This window comes from Mesoplodon mirus, assembly GCF_964341445.2.
Source record: "Mesoplodon mirus genome assembly, chromosome: 16".
Lineage (NCBI taxonomy): Eukaryota > Metazoa > Chordata > Mammalia > Artiodactyla > Ziphiidae > Mesoplodon > Mesoplodon mirus.
The window spans coordinates 4,644,704-4,659,313 of NC_138992.1; the positions used below are offsets into that span (position 1 = coordinate 4,644,704).

A 14,610-nucleotide genomic window follows, 5' to 3' on the forward strand; every position below is an offset into this window, starting at 1 on the left:
CAATCACACACACACACTTTTAAAGTTAGATTCCTAGGATAAGACTATTGAGTCAAGGAAAATAAACATATTTGAGATTCTTGCTGAATTGCTTTCCAGAAAGGCTGTTGTGATTTTTCATTTCTACCAACAGTGTAGAAAAGTACAGCTCTCATTGTACTTAAAATACTTTTTTTGTTGATTAGCAACTGTAATTCCATCTGCAACCTTAATTCTTTTTTCACAGGTTCTGAAGATTAGGGTGTAGATATCTTTGGAAGGGACATTATTCTACCTGCCACATTAGGTAAAGGGCATAGTTCAGTGGATGGAAGCCAATAGAGGATGACTGTTTTACTATCACTTCCCAAAAGGGGTTCTGTGGAAATCTAGACTCTTCAAACATACCAGCACATTGTCTGAAGTTTTCCACTTCCTGGTCTTAACTTCTCCATTCCTTCTGACTGGTACTTATCCCCCATATTCTCCTACCACTTGTTCATTATCCAAGGATTTGAGCCAACTTCTCCCTTCTTCATGGTGTCTTCCTTGAGTCACCACAGCTGGAAAAAGGTGGCTTTAAGATGGTTAAAGGATATCTATTTGAAGCAATAAGGTTATTCTAGGAGTTGCGCTAACATTATTTACCAAATATGTGAACTCGGACAAATTCCTTCATCTCTAGGGTTAGATTTCTAATTTAAAGGTGGAAGTCGTGGTAAGTGCATCACAGATTTTCTGAAGGGATCAAACAGTATCATGTATATCATATATGACATGGTTTATGAATTTATGACCTGGCAGGGCCTTCCTGTCAGACAAAAGAGAATTGCTAAAGGGGTTTAAACATTCTGTGTAATCCAGCCAGAAGCCGAATGGACCAACCTAGTTAACACTTATGTCTTCCAACCTATGCCTATAAAGCATCTGAAGTGCAAGATGACTAGTTCTTTGAAATAAGGTCCAGTAGCACCAGTGCTTTTAAAGAGGAAGAATTCAGACGGTGCTCTGGAGCTGGTTATAAAAGTGTTATAGTTACGGAACAAAATGTGATGCCTATGAGATGTAACAGGCAAACACAAATTAGTATTATTTCTGGAGTTAGAGCCTCGTTGCCCTTTGCTAGCTTAGCTACTTTAGCTAAGTAGTTAGATACCTCCAATGACTCCACATCTTCTTCGGTTGACACTTGAGATGATGCTTTCTTTTACCGAGGCTTTACGGAGGGTCAAACAAGATTGCATACGTGGAAGTTCCTAGAACAGATCCTAGTGCAGAGATGCTTAATAAATCTTGAGCATACCTGCACCTGCTTCCGACACCGTCTGATAGAAGAGTGATGCATAGCCTCTGGCGATGCTCGACCTATTTTGTGTTTGGAGAGGAAAAGCCATTAGAGTATTACACCTGCTGGCGCTGCACTTTGTGCCTCTTCCTGTGATGATGGAATGAGTGACGTGCACTGGTCTTGTATTCTGGAAACACTAACAGTGACAGCTTGTATTCATATAAGTTAGACTTGGCCAAGTATTGGCCCTTGGAGATTTAGCCTGAAACTGTGCTTTATCTTGTCAACACAGTGCTTTATGGTTAACGCCGTGGCCGTGGTTGCTGCTGCTAATTGTTTTTGCTGTTGCTCTTGTCATTGTCATTGATTTATGAACCAACGTTTAAAAATGTAAAGATGTTTGGGCTTCCCTGGTGGCGCAGTGGTTGAGAGTCCGCCTGCCGATGCAGGGGACACGGGTTCGTGCCCCGGTCCGGGAAGATCCCACATGCCGCGGAGCGGCTGGGCCCATGAGCCATGGCCGCTGAGCCTGCGCGTCCGGAGCCTGTGCTCCGCCACGGGAGAGGCCACAACAGTGAGAGGCCCGCGTACCACACACACACAAAAAATTAAAGATGTTTTATTGAAAATCCAAATTTCTGTCTTCCCTTGAAAAATGGAAAGATCTAGCATTGCATAGCCAACATTTCTTTACAGTGGTAATTAGCTACTGCTAAGTAGCAGCTGTCTCCTATAGACCGTGCAGGGCCCTTCCACTCTGCCTCAGCCTCCCTCTCACAGATAATGGTGTCCATGGTTATTTGTTATTGTGTTTCCCCTGTAAATTTCATGATGGTAGTAAACGTTCTCTGTATAATGAGCCATGGTTCCCTTATGTGGAGACCCTGTGGGGAGCCTGGATCTCTACCCTCTGCACAGCAGTCACAAGGGCACAAATATGTTATGTTCCTGGGAACCTCCGGTCACATTTTCATCCATTGATCAATACATAAGCCTGTTTTAGGTGTGTTTCTGTGTAAAGGCATATATATATATATATATATATATATATATATATATATATATTCATCTGGTTCTGGTTCATTAACATTGAACTCATGACTGACAGCAGTGTAACTGATACCAGAACAAAGCCTATCTAGCACACTGTTTTCTGTGTGAGGCACATCACAGCCTTCTTGCTTTTAGGAACACATTAGACAGGACTTTACCTCTACACTCAGAGGCCATTTTGAATATCAAAAATAAGCTCCAACCAAAAAGCCTGCTTTCTCCAGAGAAAGGACCAGGAAAGAAGCAGCCTAGCAAGACAGAAACGTTTTGACAATAGTAGTTCGACCCTAGCCAAGCAACACAGGGAAAACAGTGGCTTCACCTCCACCCACACCAGCAAAGGCCAAGTGGGAGCCTAGATGTCCACCACTGCCAAGCTGTAACAAGCCACACCTTCCCCCAACCTGGCAAGAGCAGGTCTCCAGTAGGGAGCTAGATTTTCACTACTAGTGGGTGGTGACGAGAACTCCACCTAGCCTGGTTTACGTGGAGACCCTCTGGGGAGCCTGGATCTCTACCCCGACATAGCAGTCACAAAGGCACAGATATCCCCAAGAGATCTTTTACAAAGTTTCAAAAGCAATTCTGTAAAGCCTTTCCAATAAATGGTCCTGAAGCAACTGGACATCCACAGGCCAAAAGAAAACAAAACAAAAATTCAACTTAAATCACAGTCCTCATATAAAAATTAACTCAAAGTCAATCACAGACTTAAATGCAAAATATAAAACTTTTAGGAAAAAAAAATAGAGGAAAGCTTTGGGATCCAGAGCTAAGCAGAGAGTTTTTTTAAACTGGACACTAAAAGCATGATCCATAAAAAAAATGGATAAATTCAACTTCGTCAAGATTAAAAACTTTTGTTCTGTAAAATGTGTTACAGAGGGGATTAAAAGATGAGCTACAGGGAGAGGTATATGTGGTATACGAGGCAAAAAAGAAAATGCAGAAAACTCACCATCATGTCTTTCCTTGGACCTTGAGGTCCCTAGACTGTTTGCTTTCTTTTTCACCTTTAAGAATCTTCTTTTGTTTGTTTTCTATATACTGTCTAGAGTTTTTAGCTGTACTTAGTGGGAATAGAAAAAAGTGTGTCTACTCCATTTTTCCTGGAAGCAGAAGTCGCGACAAGTCCCTTTTTTTTCTTTTCTTTTCTTTTTTTTTTTTTTTAAAATCCTCATCCTACAGATACAAGAACAAGTTCAGAGAAGTTGTGTGATGTAGTCAAAGTCACACAGCTCTCAAATGATGTCACCCAAGCTACATAAGTGCGGTGCCAGTGCTCTTTGCTCTACATCTCCTTGGATCACCATATACACATAGACATGTCAACATAAACATTCTCCAAGCGTATTCACAGTGCAACAGAGTCCACAGCAAAATAGCTCCCAGCTGTGAGTTCAGTGAGCCATGAGAGACTGATGTGTTCATGGTCTATTTTCCTTCTATTTCACTTTGTTTTATTCGTGTTCTGTTACACAATGGGTTTGAAATCAGTGGAAGGGGAGAACAATTATGAGGCCAGAAATGTTCCCAAGTGCTTGCAAACAAAAGGATCATTGATTGCAAAGCACAGAACTTCAAAAAGTGCTTCTGCACATGTGGCAAAAGAAGACAGATGAGAGAGTTTGCTGACAGTGTGAGAACCTGCACGATATTCTGAAATGACCGAGTCTGGAAATGCGGGTGACATAATAAAAACAAAGGCACAGAAATACACTGGTAAAAATGTTTGCCAATATCCCCAGGATTAGCAGTTCAGCTGCCGTGTTTCTAAAGGAAATGTTTGTCTGTGTTGTAACATGATAGCAGTTCAATTTGTGTATGGATTGTCCACCATGCATTAAACTTCCTATTTTTCTGTAAAATGGTCTTTTTTGACTGAAGAAAAATCACACCGCTAATGTACCTGTGCCATATGACCTATCTTTTCCTTTTTCCTATTTCCGTCACTACCAACCTCTTATGTGTTTCATATGATCTCAGGTGTCTTCAGCTTTGCCCATCCCATCCCTTTCCCACTATGCTAACAAAATAAATCTCTCTTTGATGCTAATGATCATGCACATCTTCCAGAAACTTTCCTGGTTCCCTACAATCTTTAGGATTAAGTCTAGGTATTTTTAGCAGCAGCCAACAATAAGAAATCTGATATTCAGCAGCCTGTCCTCTGTTCTTTTCTTAGGTATTATCAGATCCGAGTGACCTTGAAGGTGTCCTCAAGGATCCCCCACAGACTGAGTGCCTCCATCCTTGGGCAGACAGGTGAGCAGGAGGATGGCAGTGGGGCACTTGTTCCCCGCTGGTAAGCCTTCATTTATCACTGTAAGCCAGGGCTGAGCAGAGTGCTAGACACATAAAGGCACTCAGTAAATCATTGTTGAATGTTGAACGAGTGGGTTTTGGAAATGGAGACCCACTGTTGCTTTGGCCATGTGTGTACGTTATTGCAAGGGGGAACTGGCTGAGGGAAAAAACAAACAAACAAACACTCTCCCAGGAGCAGCTGGCATCTGAGGATAAACCTGGCTGTGGAGGTTGGCTAAAGTCAAGTCAGGGAGGAAGAGGAAGGGAAATGGCATCCAGCAGATAGGTAAAAAGAAACCTGTTGTTTAAGAGAATTTGATAATCATCTAGGTATAGGGGACTGAGTCAGCAGGCAGGCATGGTAGCACTTTCCGTGCACAACAAGGAGTCAATGCAACACTCCTAGGGAAGAAGGATTGCCAAGAACAATCGAGCTTCTAACCTTGGAGAAGCTGGAGTATTAGTAGGTATCCAGGGCTCCCAGCAGTTTCAGTGTACTAGTGTTGAGTCCGAAATATAGAACTTATTACATAAAAAATAAGGCTAGGCGTCAAGATTATATTCTAACAGAAATATTTTCATTAGTAAATTTGGGAGAATGTATAGATCAGCCAGACCTGAAGAAGAAGAAGAAACACTTCGGGATGGAAGCGGAAGTATGGAGATAAAAAGACAGAACTAGGTAAAATCTGCGTAACTTTCACTGTACAAGGTAGCCAAGAATATTATAGAAATCAAATCCAGCAGAGTAAGAGGTCCAGTCATAGCTACACTTCCAAAAATTCATCTGGAGTTGCCCTGGCAATTAGACCACCCCATTGTTGACAGTGATATTATGGTGAGTAAAACTGCATGCAGTTGAATAACCACAAAGTGGGAGTGTAGATGTGGTGACCTGTTTAGCTCCACCTGGGAGGAGGAGTGGGAGATTCGGGGCAGAGTAGGCTACTTGGACCATGCAAGGGACAGTCAGGGGAGGCTGATGGTTTATGGGCAACAGGTTGACTCAAGCCTGTGATACAGAAAGAGAAAGATACTGGAGACCACCGGCTCCTCCCCTGACTCTGGAAAGAGTCAAGCATTAAGTAGTAGTCAAGGCTCCACATTTCCAGCGAGGTCCTTCTCTTCCACTCTTCACTCTACTCCTCTCTCCAGGAAATAAATCAGGCATCCAAGGCTGGTGGTCACTCCCTCTCCTATGTGCAGTCAGGACGCCTGCAGCTCCCCACTGTGCTACCACCTGTGTCCTGCCCCTTCCCCAGCCCAGCTTCTGCCAGAAGAAGGTTCATGGTGGTGAATGAGAAAGTAGAAGATTCGAACCCAAATCTTGCAGGAACTAGTCATGTGATCCCAGGCGTTAACAACTTGAGCTTCATTTCCTCACCTGAAACATGAGGATAAATATCCATCCTCTGTAGGGCTTTGTCTTAGACACTGTAGCTCTAATTTTGTTTATTTGGTTGGGTCCTCTCTCTTTTCTTCTTGGTGAGCCTGGCCAGAGGTTTGTCAATTTTGTTTACCCTTTCAAAGAACCTGTTCTTGGTTTAACCGATTCTTTTTCTGCTGTTTTTTAAATCTTGATTTATTTCCTCTCTGATCTTTATTATCTCCTTCCTTCTGCTGACTTTAGGTTTTGTTTGTTCTTCTTTTTCTAATTCTTTTAGGTGGAGGGTTAGGTTGTTTATTTGAGATTCTTCTTGTTTCTTAAAGAAGGCTTGTATCACTATGAACTTTCCTCTAAGAACTGCTTTTGCTGCATCCCATAGATTTTATATGGTTGTGCATCTTGGAGATTATAAATGAAAAGGGCGTTTCATATTTTACAGAGATTATTAAGGTAAATGTCCCAGGTTAGGAACTGGCACAAAGTAAGTGTCCAATCAGACGTGTGAGTGGTCACCTGATCAGGGGTTTGAAGCTGGGTTCTGGTCTCAGGGACAAGGCTGGACCTGGAAGTCAGGTGGGACTAATGCCTAGCTGACTTGATGGATGCCATCCCCAGGTCCCCGACAAAGGACTCTGCTTCTTCTTGTGACTGTGTAGCTCAAGAGCTCAGTCCCTGTCTCTGGCTGAGCTGTCTCTTGGAGCTGAGAGGCCCAGCTCTGAGGATCAGAGGACTGCTGGGCGTCCAACAGCTGGCAGAGCCCAGCAAGCAGCTTGGGGAAAGGAGAACTCCTGCTGGTGCTGCACAGAGACAAAAAAAAGAAAAATGAAATGCAGTTTGGGGAAAAAAAGGCTATTTTCTTCTTTGGTCTAGTTTGAGATGGGGATAATTGTGGTCCACTTGGTAGGCCCTTTAGTTAACATGAGTATGATATTTAGAACAGAAGGCCCATATGGAGGTCAGCAGTAATTACAATAGGGATGGCTCCATGGGTGAGGAATAGATAGTGTTTGCGATTTCTTCCTCAAGGTGAATTTTCCAATTTTAGTGTTTTCAGTTAGACATTGCCTGATTACAAAGCACTCCGAAGCTTAGTGGTTCAAAACAACAATTTATTCTTGATGTTTTGAGTTGGCTGGGTTCAGCCAGGCCATTTGTGCACTGCTTCCAGCTGGGATCTCAGTGGAGGACAGGTTACCCACGATCATAATATCAAACGTGTCTTCACACACATCTGATCCCCCAGTTGAGGTGGCTGAACTGCCTAAGGGAACGGTCCAGCTGTCTCCAGTTGGGTGTCCAACTTCTTCTATGGTAGCTCAGGTCACCAAGGTAAAGAAAGTGGAAGATTCCAGGTCTCTTAAGGGCTAGGCTGGGAAATGGCACAGGGTCTGTCCTCCACATTCCATTGGTCAAGGCCAATTGCAAGGCCAGTCCAGCTTCAAGGCAGGAGTGGAATAGTCTCCAACCCTTCATGGAGCAACTTCTGTATGTACAGCAAAGGGAGAATGTTTCGGCAGTCATATTTACATCCAGTCACCCAGACATATTTCCCATTACCTGCATGTAGTTCTCAGTAAAAAAGAAAAAAAAATATATGTTTAGTCGAGTACTGATATATTGAGAAATCACCAGAAGGAGTCAAAACACTTGATGTCGTTGACACTTATTAGTTGAGTGATCTTATTGGGACAAATCATTTAGTTTGTTTTTTTGGTTGCATTTATCTCTAAAACAGAAATAGGAAAAGCTTTCTCTGTCTAAAGAGGCAGAATTCAGGATTGGTGCAGGACACACATTCAGAAATTTCTGGGTTCAAATCCTGCTTCCGACTCTTCTCAGCCATGTGGATTTAGGAAAGTTATTTTAGCCAATTTGGTTTTTTGGGTTCTTCATCTATAAAGTGGGGCTGGTAGGAGGTCCCTACTTCATAGGTTTATGTTAAGGTTTGAATGAATTATGCAAGGAAATGACTAGAATGGTCCTGGCATACAGTAAGCCCACAATAACCACTAGCAAGAGTAAGTGATGCTATTATGCATTCAGTAGTTGTTTACTTAGTAGCATCTGCCCCAGGCTGGTCCCATGGAACACATCCCTGGGGATGAGAAGATTCCTTCCTGCTCTGGAGGCACCCACAGTCTTCCTGGGGAGATAGAAGTTTCACAGTAACAAATACAGTAGAGGTGGAAGCTGACACAGCTCATTTGAGACAATGAGAGCTGGAAGGGTGAGCATGAGTTGGCCGTGCAGGCAAAGGAAGGGAAGGATGTTCTCGGCAGAGGTACCAGGCCCCGATATCCCTGTGACCTGAGGAAGGGTGTTCTTGGGATGACGAGAGATCTGGCGTGGCAGGTGATAAGGATGGGGACAAAATGAGAAGAGAAACCTTGGCAGCCAGGTTTGGAGACCATGATGTGCCATGTTGAGCAGATTGATTTCGTCTCAGAGGCACAGCCAGATGAAATGAAAGCACTCAGAAGACATAAATCCAATGCTGTTCAAGCACAAGATGTTGCTGCACAAATTAAGGGGCAGAATTATACAGTCTTACTCTCTTTTTAAATATATCTGGTCTCTGGTAGCCATATGATATGGAAATGTGTTTCAACTATGTAGGTGATTTGGATTCTGCTTCTCTAGATGGGAAATACTTTGTCATTGGGTTTTCCAATGATTTGATTTGATTCTGTGAATAAGAAAAAATAGTAACTCCCCATGTGAAATGTAGCCATAACCTGTATACTATGGTGTTTTCTTTTCTTCTGTACTTTTTAAAAAGGTGACTTGGGAAAGGTTTCTGTGGTAAATGGATAGTTCCTTCTTGTCTGAGGTAGCAACATATCTTGTAGAATAGACTAGGACAGGCTGTGAGCTTGCACCAGGTAAGAGCCGTCCTCCCCGGGCATTCTAGAAAGATCACCACATTACAGAAGGGACATGTCATGTGTGTGAACAGGTGACTGTACCCCAACTGTAACAGTGCATCACATCTGCTCATGGCACTTGGTGCCAGGCATAAAGGGAGCTACTTCTCTGTAGATGTGGAAGAGTGGGTGACTTGGGCCAGTGGCCAGTACGACTCTAAAGCCCACTGGGTCTTGGTCATCACTCCAAATAGAAAAGTATAAATTGTAGGTGATCCTCTAATGGTTCACTGACACCAGGATATCCCTGGGCTGTTCCAAAACTTTTCAGGTTCCTCCTATAAGCCGAAGTCCTGGGTGCCAAGAGGTACAGAGATGAATGATGGTCAATGAAAATATAAGGGTTAAGGTATTCCAGGAAGAGAAACCAGAAGTAAGAAATTTAAAAAAAATGTGATTCTGCTTGCTTCAAAGGCTTACATTTTGTGGGTCTCACAGATTTGTTCCCTCTTTTCTTCTGAGTTCAGGGTTACAGGTAATTGGCATGTCTGCATCTGTGAATGAATGTTATGGATACTTAGCCTTGGCTGTTTCCTTCCACCAAAATGATGCTATTTAATAGGTTTTGCAGTCCTTCCTACCTGGAGGTGTTAAAAAAATATTATTTTCCCTTAGAGGGATGATCACTTAAGGGAAAATAGGGGGAGGGGGAGGGATAGTGCTTAAGCCAATGGAGGCTGTGCTAGGTGATTCGGCACAAACGGGCATCTGCTAGTCACCGCTCATCCAAGCAGGAGAAAGGATGAGCATTGAATTGTGGAAACGTGTAAAAATTGCCATGATTAGTTTTAGTAATGTTTTGAGAGGTAATTTCCCTTTCCATTAAGCAGAAGCTTTTATGAGTTTCACCGTGTTAAGGGGTGGGGAGAGACATTTATTCTTCAAATGAATCAAACTAACTTCTTTTCAGGGTCCATTAAAGTACCCCTACATATCAAATATGCTTGTTTTCATGGAGAATATTAAGCAGGTAAAACACTCCAGCTCCCAGGCTCTGAGTGCCCACCTGGGGCCGGAGGAGAGTGCTGCTCAGGGCTGTCAGGAAGGATGTGCCTGGGTGAGCCCAGGCTTGAAGGACGCTCTCCCCTCTGGTCCTCGCAGCAGTCATCTGAGAAACACTGAAGCCAGGGCCCCTCACCTTGGACTCCCAGTGCAAGCTGGGAATCTGCTCTGCCAGCTGGTCCGGTGACCCAGCTCCCTGGGGGTCCAAGTCAGAATTGTTGCCTATCCTTTGTCCTTGAGATCAAATCTTAAAGTCTGCTTGACCTCCAAGGTTCTCCTTTGGGAAGCTTTCTTCTTTCTCTTGTACCATGGCTCATGCCTCTCTGCCTCTGCTTTTGCTTTTCATGCCTATCCCTCCCCTCCTCACCCTTTCACCCCGCTAGTCCACTAGGCTGGCAGAAAGGATTTATGCTGGTTCTCCAAGGGTGGTCCCTTGCCCCTGGCAGAATTGCTCATTCCCTGTCTGAACATCCTCTTCACTACCTGTACACACACAGCACGTGCCCCTCCCCAATTTGGGTGCTTCTCCTGCCCCTTTGCTCTCAGTACCTGCACCTGGGACTTTGCTTTGGATGACCGCCCCAGGCTCCCAGAAGCACTCTTCCCAAGATCTGAACTTGCCTGGGAGTTTGAAGCCCACTGTCCCCCATCCCCTCCCCACCCAACCCCTGCCATGAACCAGTGAGTATTAGTGCAGGGATACAGAAGCCCATCTCCCATCTCACAATGGGACAGACTGAGATGTAGCTCACCCTCCAGAGTCCCCTGCAGGATCAGGCTGGCGCTGCCTTCTTGGGGACCTTTACTGAAATGCACCCTTGCCTGTCTTCCTTCCTTTCCCTGCTCCGTGTCCCCACGTCCCAGGTGGTCTCACTGGGCACACCTGTACTAAATCACCTGCACACAAGTCCTCTTCTCTGGATCTGCTGTTTATCATCTGTATCCAGAAACCACTAGAAGAGGTACTGCAGTTCATTCATTATCATATAGGAGGTGTGGTGTGAAGTTAGCCAGACCTGCGTTCACCTGGGTTCCCTGTGACCCTGAGCCAGTAGCCTTTGGGTTTAGTCCCCTATAGAAATGACCCTGAAGGGCTGTTTTGGGGATCAGTTAAATTACTGTATATGGGTAGTGAATGGACTTCCTGTCGCATTGGGAGCCTGCATGTACACCTACACATCAAAGCGTGACCTCCTTGATCACCCTCCTGCCATGTTTTTCAGGGATGGTCCCCTAATCTATCCCACATTTAAGGCATTTTCTGTGGAGATGCTTACACAGCATCAAATCCCAGATTCTAAAGCCGGCTGTCTATGAGGCACAGTTGACACAGAGCTTGATGGCTGACCCTGCTCTCCTGGAGCTCAAGGACTGGGGTGGGGGACCACGGGGTGAGTGACAAGGTCTCAGGAGGAGGGAGGCCCTGGGGGTCCAGGGCTTAGGACAGCCTTCCCTGGAAGGCCTGACTGCTGTCTTCCTGAGTCTGTCTTCTGTGAGCACACCTGACCTCCAGGTGTCCCGACTGTAGGTCCAGGTCGTCAGTGCAAATCTCTCTGTGCTCAGAAAGTGAGCAGAGTCCTGCCGTCGGGTCTTCACAGCCTCCGCTGCCCTGCCATCGGCACACCTGCCCTGCTGCTTCCGTCCACGCTGAGCAAGGCTCCTGGGCCCCCTGCCTGCTCTTCACTCAGACAGCAGCACCCCCAGCGCGCACCTGTGCAGCAAAGCTGCACCTGGGGAACCGCATTTCAGGGAAACACACCTAGAGAAAAAGGCGAGGGAGAACACAGGCTCCCTGAAGCATAGGCCAGAGAAGATACACACACATCAGAGCCGCTTCCCTTGCAGATGGGAGAGAACAATCTTTATCTCTAGAGCACTACACACAGGCTCCAGAACCAGGTGGCTGAGTCCCAGTCACTCTGGGTGACCTTGGGCTTGTTTCTCACCTCCCTGTGCCTCATTTTCCTTCTCTGTAACATGGGAATAGTGATAACAATAACAACAATAATAGTAATAATAATAATACCTTCTTCATAGGGTTGTAAGAATTTAAAATATTAATTCACGTAAGCACGCAGAAGGGAGCCTGACATCCTAAGCCCTCAATAAATCCTGGCTATTTTTTTTTAATTTAAATTTTATTTTTTATTAGGATATGATCTGGCAGCATCCCTTTATTTATTTATTTTTTTTTTTGTGGTATGCGGGCCTCTCACTGTTGTGGCCTCTCCCGTTGCAGAGCACAGGCTCCGGACGCGCAGGCTCAGCGGCCATGGCTCACGGGCCCAGCCGCTCAGCGGCATGTGGGATCCTCCTGGACCGGGGCACGAACCCGTGTCCCCTGCATCGGCAGGCGGACTCTCAACCACTGCACCACCAGGGAAGCCCCATGTGGATTTTTTTTAATTCAAGGGAGCACACAGAGGAAGAGTCAGGTGTACCAGAACCTCTGGTTCTGGGGAGGTTCTGGGAGGGAGGAGGAATATATTTAAGGGTAAAAGTCCTGCTAATGGAGATTCCCCACACTGGGCGCCAGAGCCATTTCAAAACCACTATCAAGTCTTGCTCTTGCCTTTTTATAGAGTGTCTTTGATTCATGGTGCTATTTATGTGCACCCAGTAAAAAATGAGGAAAATATTACTTGAGGCTTCACTCAGAGCAAAATTCCCCGACAGCTGCCCAATGATTTGAACAAGAGCCACTTTAAAGCAGAGTAGGGTTGTCCTGGAGAGTGGGGCTACTGGATCAGGCTCTCTCACAGATTGGCTTTCCATGCATCTATCAGATAACCCTTTCTTTCTAAGGACAGCCCAAGATAAGAGGATGGATTTATGTTAAAACTGCTCATGCTGGAAAATTAACAGAAAATTCCTATCTTACCTTTACATATCCGTAGGGTATTTGGACAGTTACAGAAACAGGATTTCCCACTTTGTCCTGGTAGCTAGTTCTGAAGATCCCAAGGAGAGGCTATGAGGAACACATAATCTCTGAAGAGTATGGCTTTTACTCAGAATGTTCTTGAAAGAAAAGCATGAGAGTTTTGTTTCTTTTTATTCCATTAATTTTTTTTGTAATACTACATCCACTTTAAATAGACAGTGAATTTTTTGTGTGTGTGTGTGGTACGCGGGCTTCTCACTTTTGCGGCCTCTCCCGTTGTGGAGCACAGGCTCTGGGCGCGCAGGCTTAGTGGCCATGGCTCACGGGCCCAGCCGCTCCGCGGCATGTGGGATCTTCCCTGACCGGGGCACGAACCCGTGTCCCCTGCATCGGCAGGCGGACTCTCAACCATTGCGCCACCAGGGAAGCCCAAGACAGTGATTTTTTTAAAGACTTTACTTAGCATGACCCAGCACGCACATATTCTCAGGGAAACTTGGTAATATAAATGCACAGAGCCATGCAGCCTGAGAATTTTTTTAAAAAATTTATTTTACTGCAGTATAGTTGATTTACACTGTTGTGAATTCCTGCTGTTCTGCAAAGTGATTCAGTTATACATATATATACTTTCTTTTTCATATTCTTTTCCATTATGGTTTATGCCAGGATATTGACTATAATTCCCTGTGCTGTGCAGTAGGACCTTGTTGTTTATCCATCCTCTATATAATAGTTTGCATCTGTTCATCCCACACTCCCAGTCCATCCCTTCCCCACCTCACCTCCCCCTTGGCAACCACTAGTCTGTTCTCCGTGTCTGTGAATCTATTTCGTAGATATGTTCATTCATGTCGTATTTTAGAATCCACATATAAGCGATAGCATATGATCTTTGTCTTTCTCTGTCTGACTTACTTCACTTAGTATGATCACCTCTAGGTCCATCCATGTGGCTGCACATCAGCCTGAGAAGTTTTCAGTCCATATCCAATGCAGTGATCTTTCTCCATCACTCTCAGGACTCAACTCATTTTAGTTCACCACTGCCAAAGGCTGACCTGCATCACCTTCACACAAAAGCCAGGGTAGTGCTTTTTACAGATAATTTGGATTATGTTGGACCGCTACTGAAAGTCTTCTAATGATGATGATGATGACACAGAATGCTTAATATACACCAGGCCCTGTTCTATATTCTTTGCATATATTAAATTTTCTCACTTCTCACAACTCCACAGGGTAGGTGCTATTATTATCCCCACTTTATAGATGAAGGTACTGATGTGCACATCTGGGAAGAGGCTGGGTTAAGGTCCCATTCAGGCAGTCTGGCTCTTAACTACTGCATCACATTGCTTCTTGCAGACCTTCGAACAAACTACAAAGTCCTTAGCAGGTCCTGATTGGCCCCTGTATGGTCTGATCCTTGACTTTCCCCTTAAACGCATCTTCTACGTTCTTCCCCATCACTCTTACTCTTCCTTGAATCACCAAGCTCATTCCCAACTCAGAGCTTCTGAACTTAGGGGGTCCTTCCACTGTGAAGTTGGTCATTCCTCTCACCATCTTCACCTAGCTTGTTTTCTCAGTGAATCCAGGTCAGGTCTCTGCTCAGATGTCACCTCCTCAGAGAGGCTTCTTGCCTAGTTATTTAAAAAAAAAATAGATTTCCTGTTACAACCCAATTTCTTATTCTGCTTTATTTTTCTTCATACCACTTCAGCTAGTTTTATTACATATATATTTATTGTCTGTGTCTCCTCTAAAATTTGATAATAATGCT

The 14,610-nt window shown here is 44.6% G+C and overlaps 1 protein-coding gene across 1 annotated transcript in view; it reads left to right on the top strand.

Annotated features, from left to right (window-relative positions):
- FAM135B (family with sequence similarity 135 member B) overlaps positions 1 to 14,610 on the top strand; it is a gene marked incomplete at both ends in the record, with an annotated part of 167,052 nt that overhangs the window by 34,627 nt on the left and 117,815 nt on the right. The window contains one exon of the mRNA XM_082600938.1: positions 4,506 to 4,585. Coding sequence (XP_082457064.1) covers positions 4,506 to 4,585 — 80 coding nt within the window. The remainder of the gene's footprint in view (positions 1 to 4,505; positions 4,586 to 14,610) is intronic.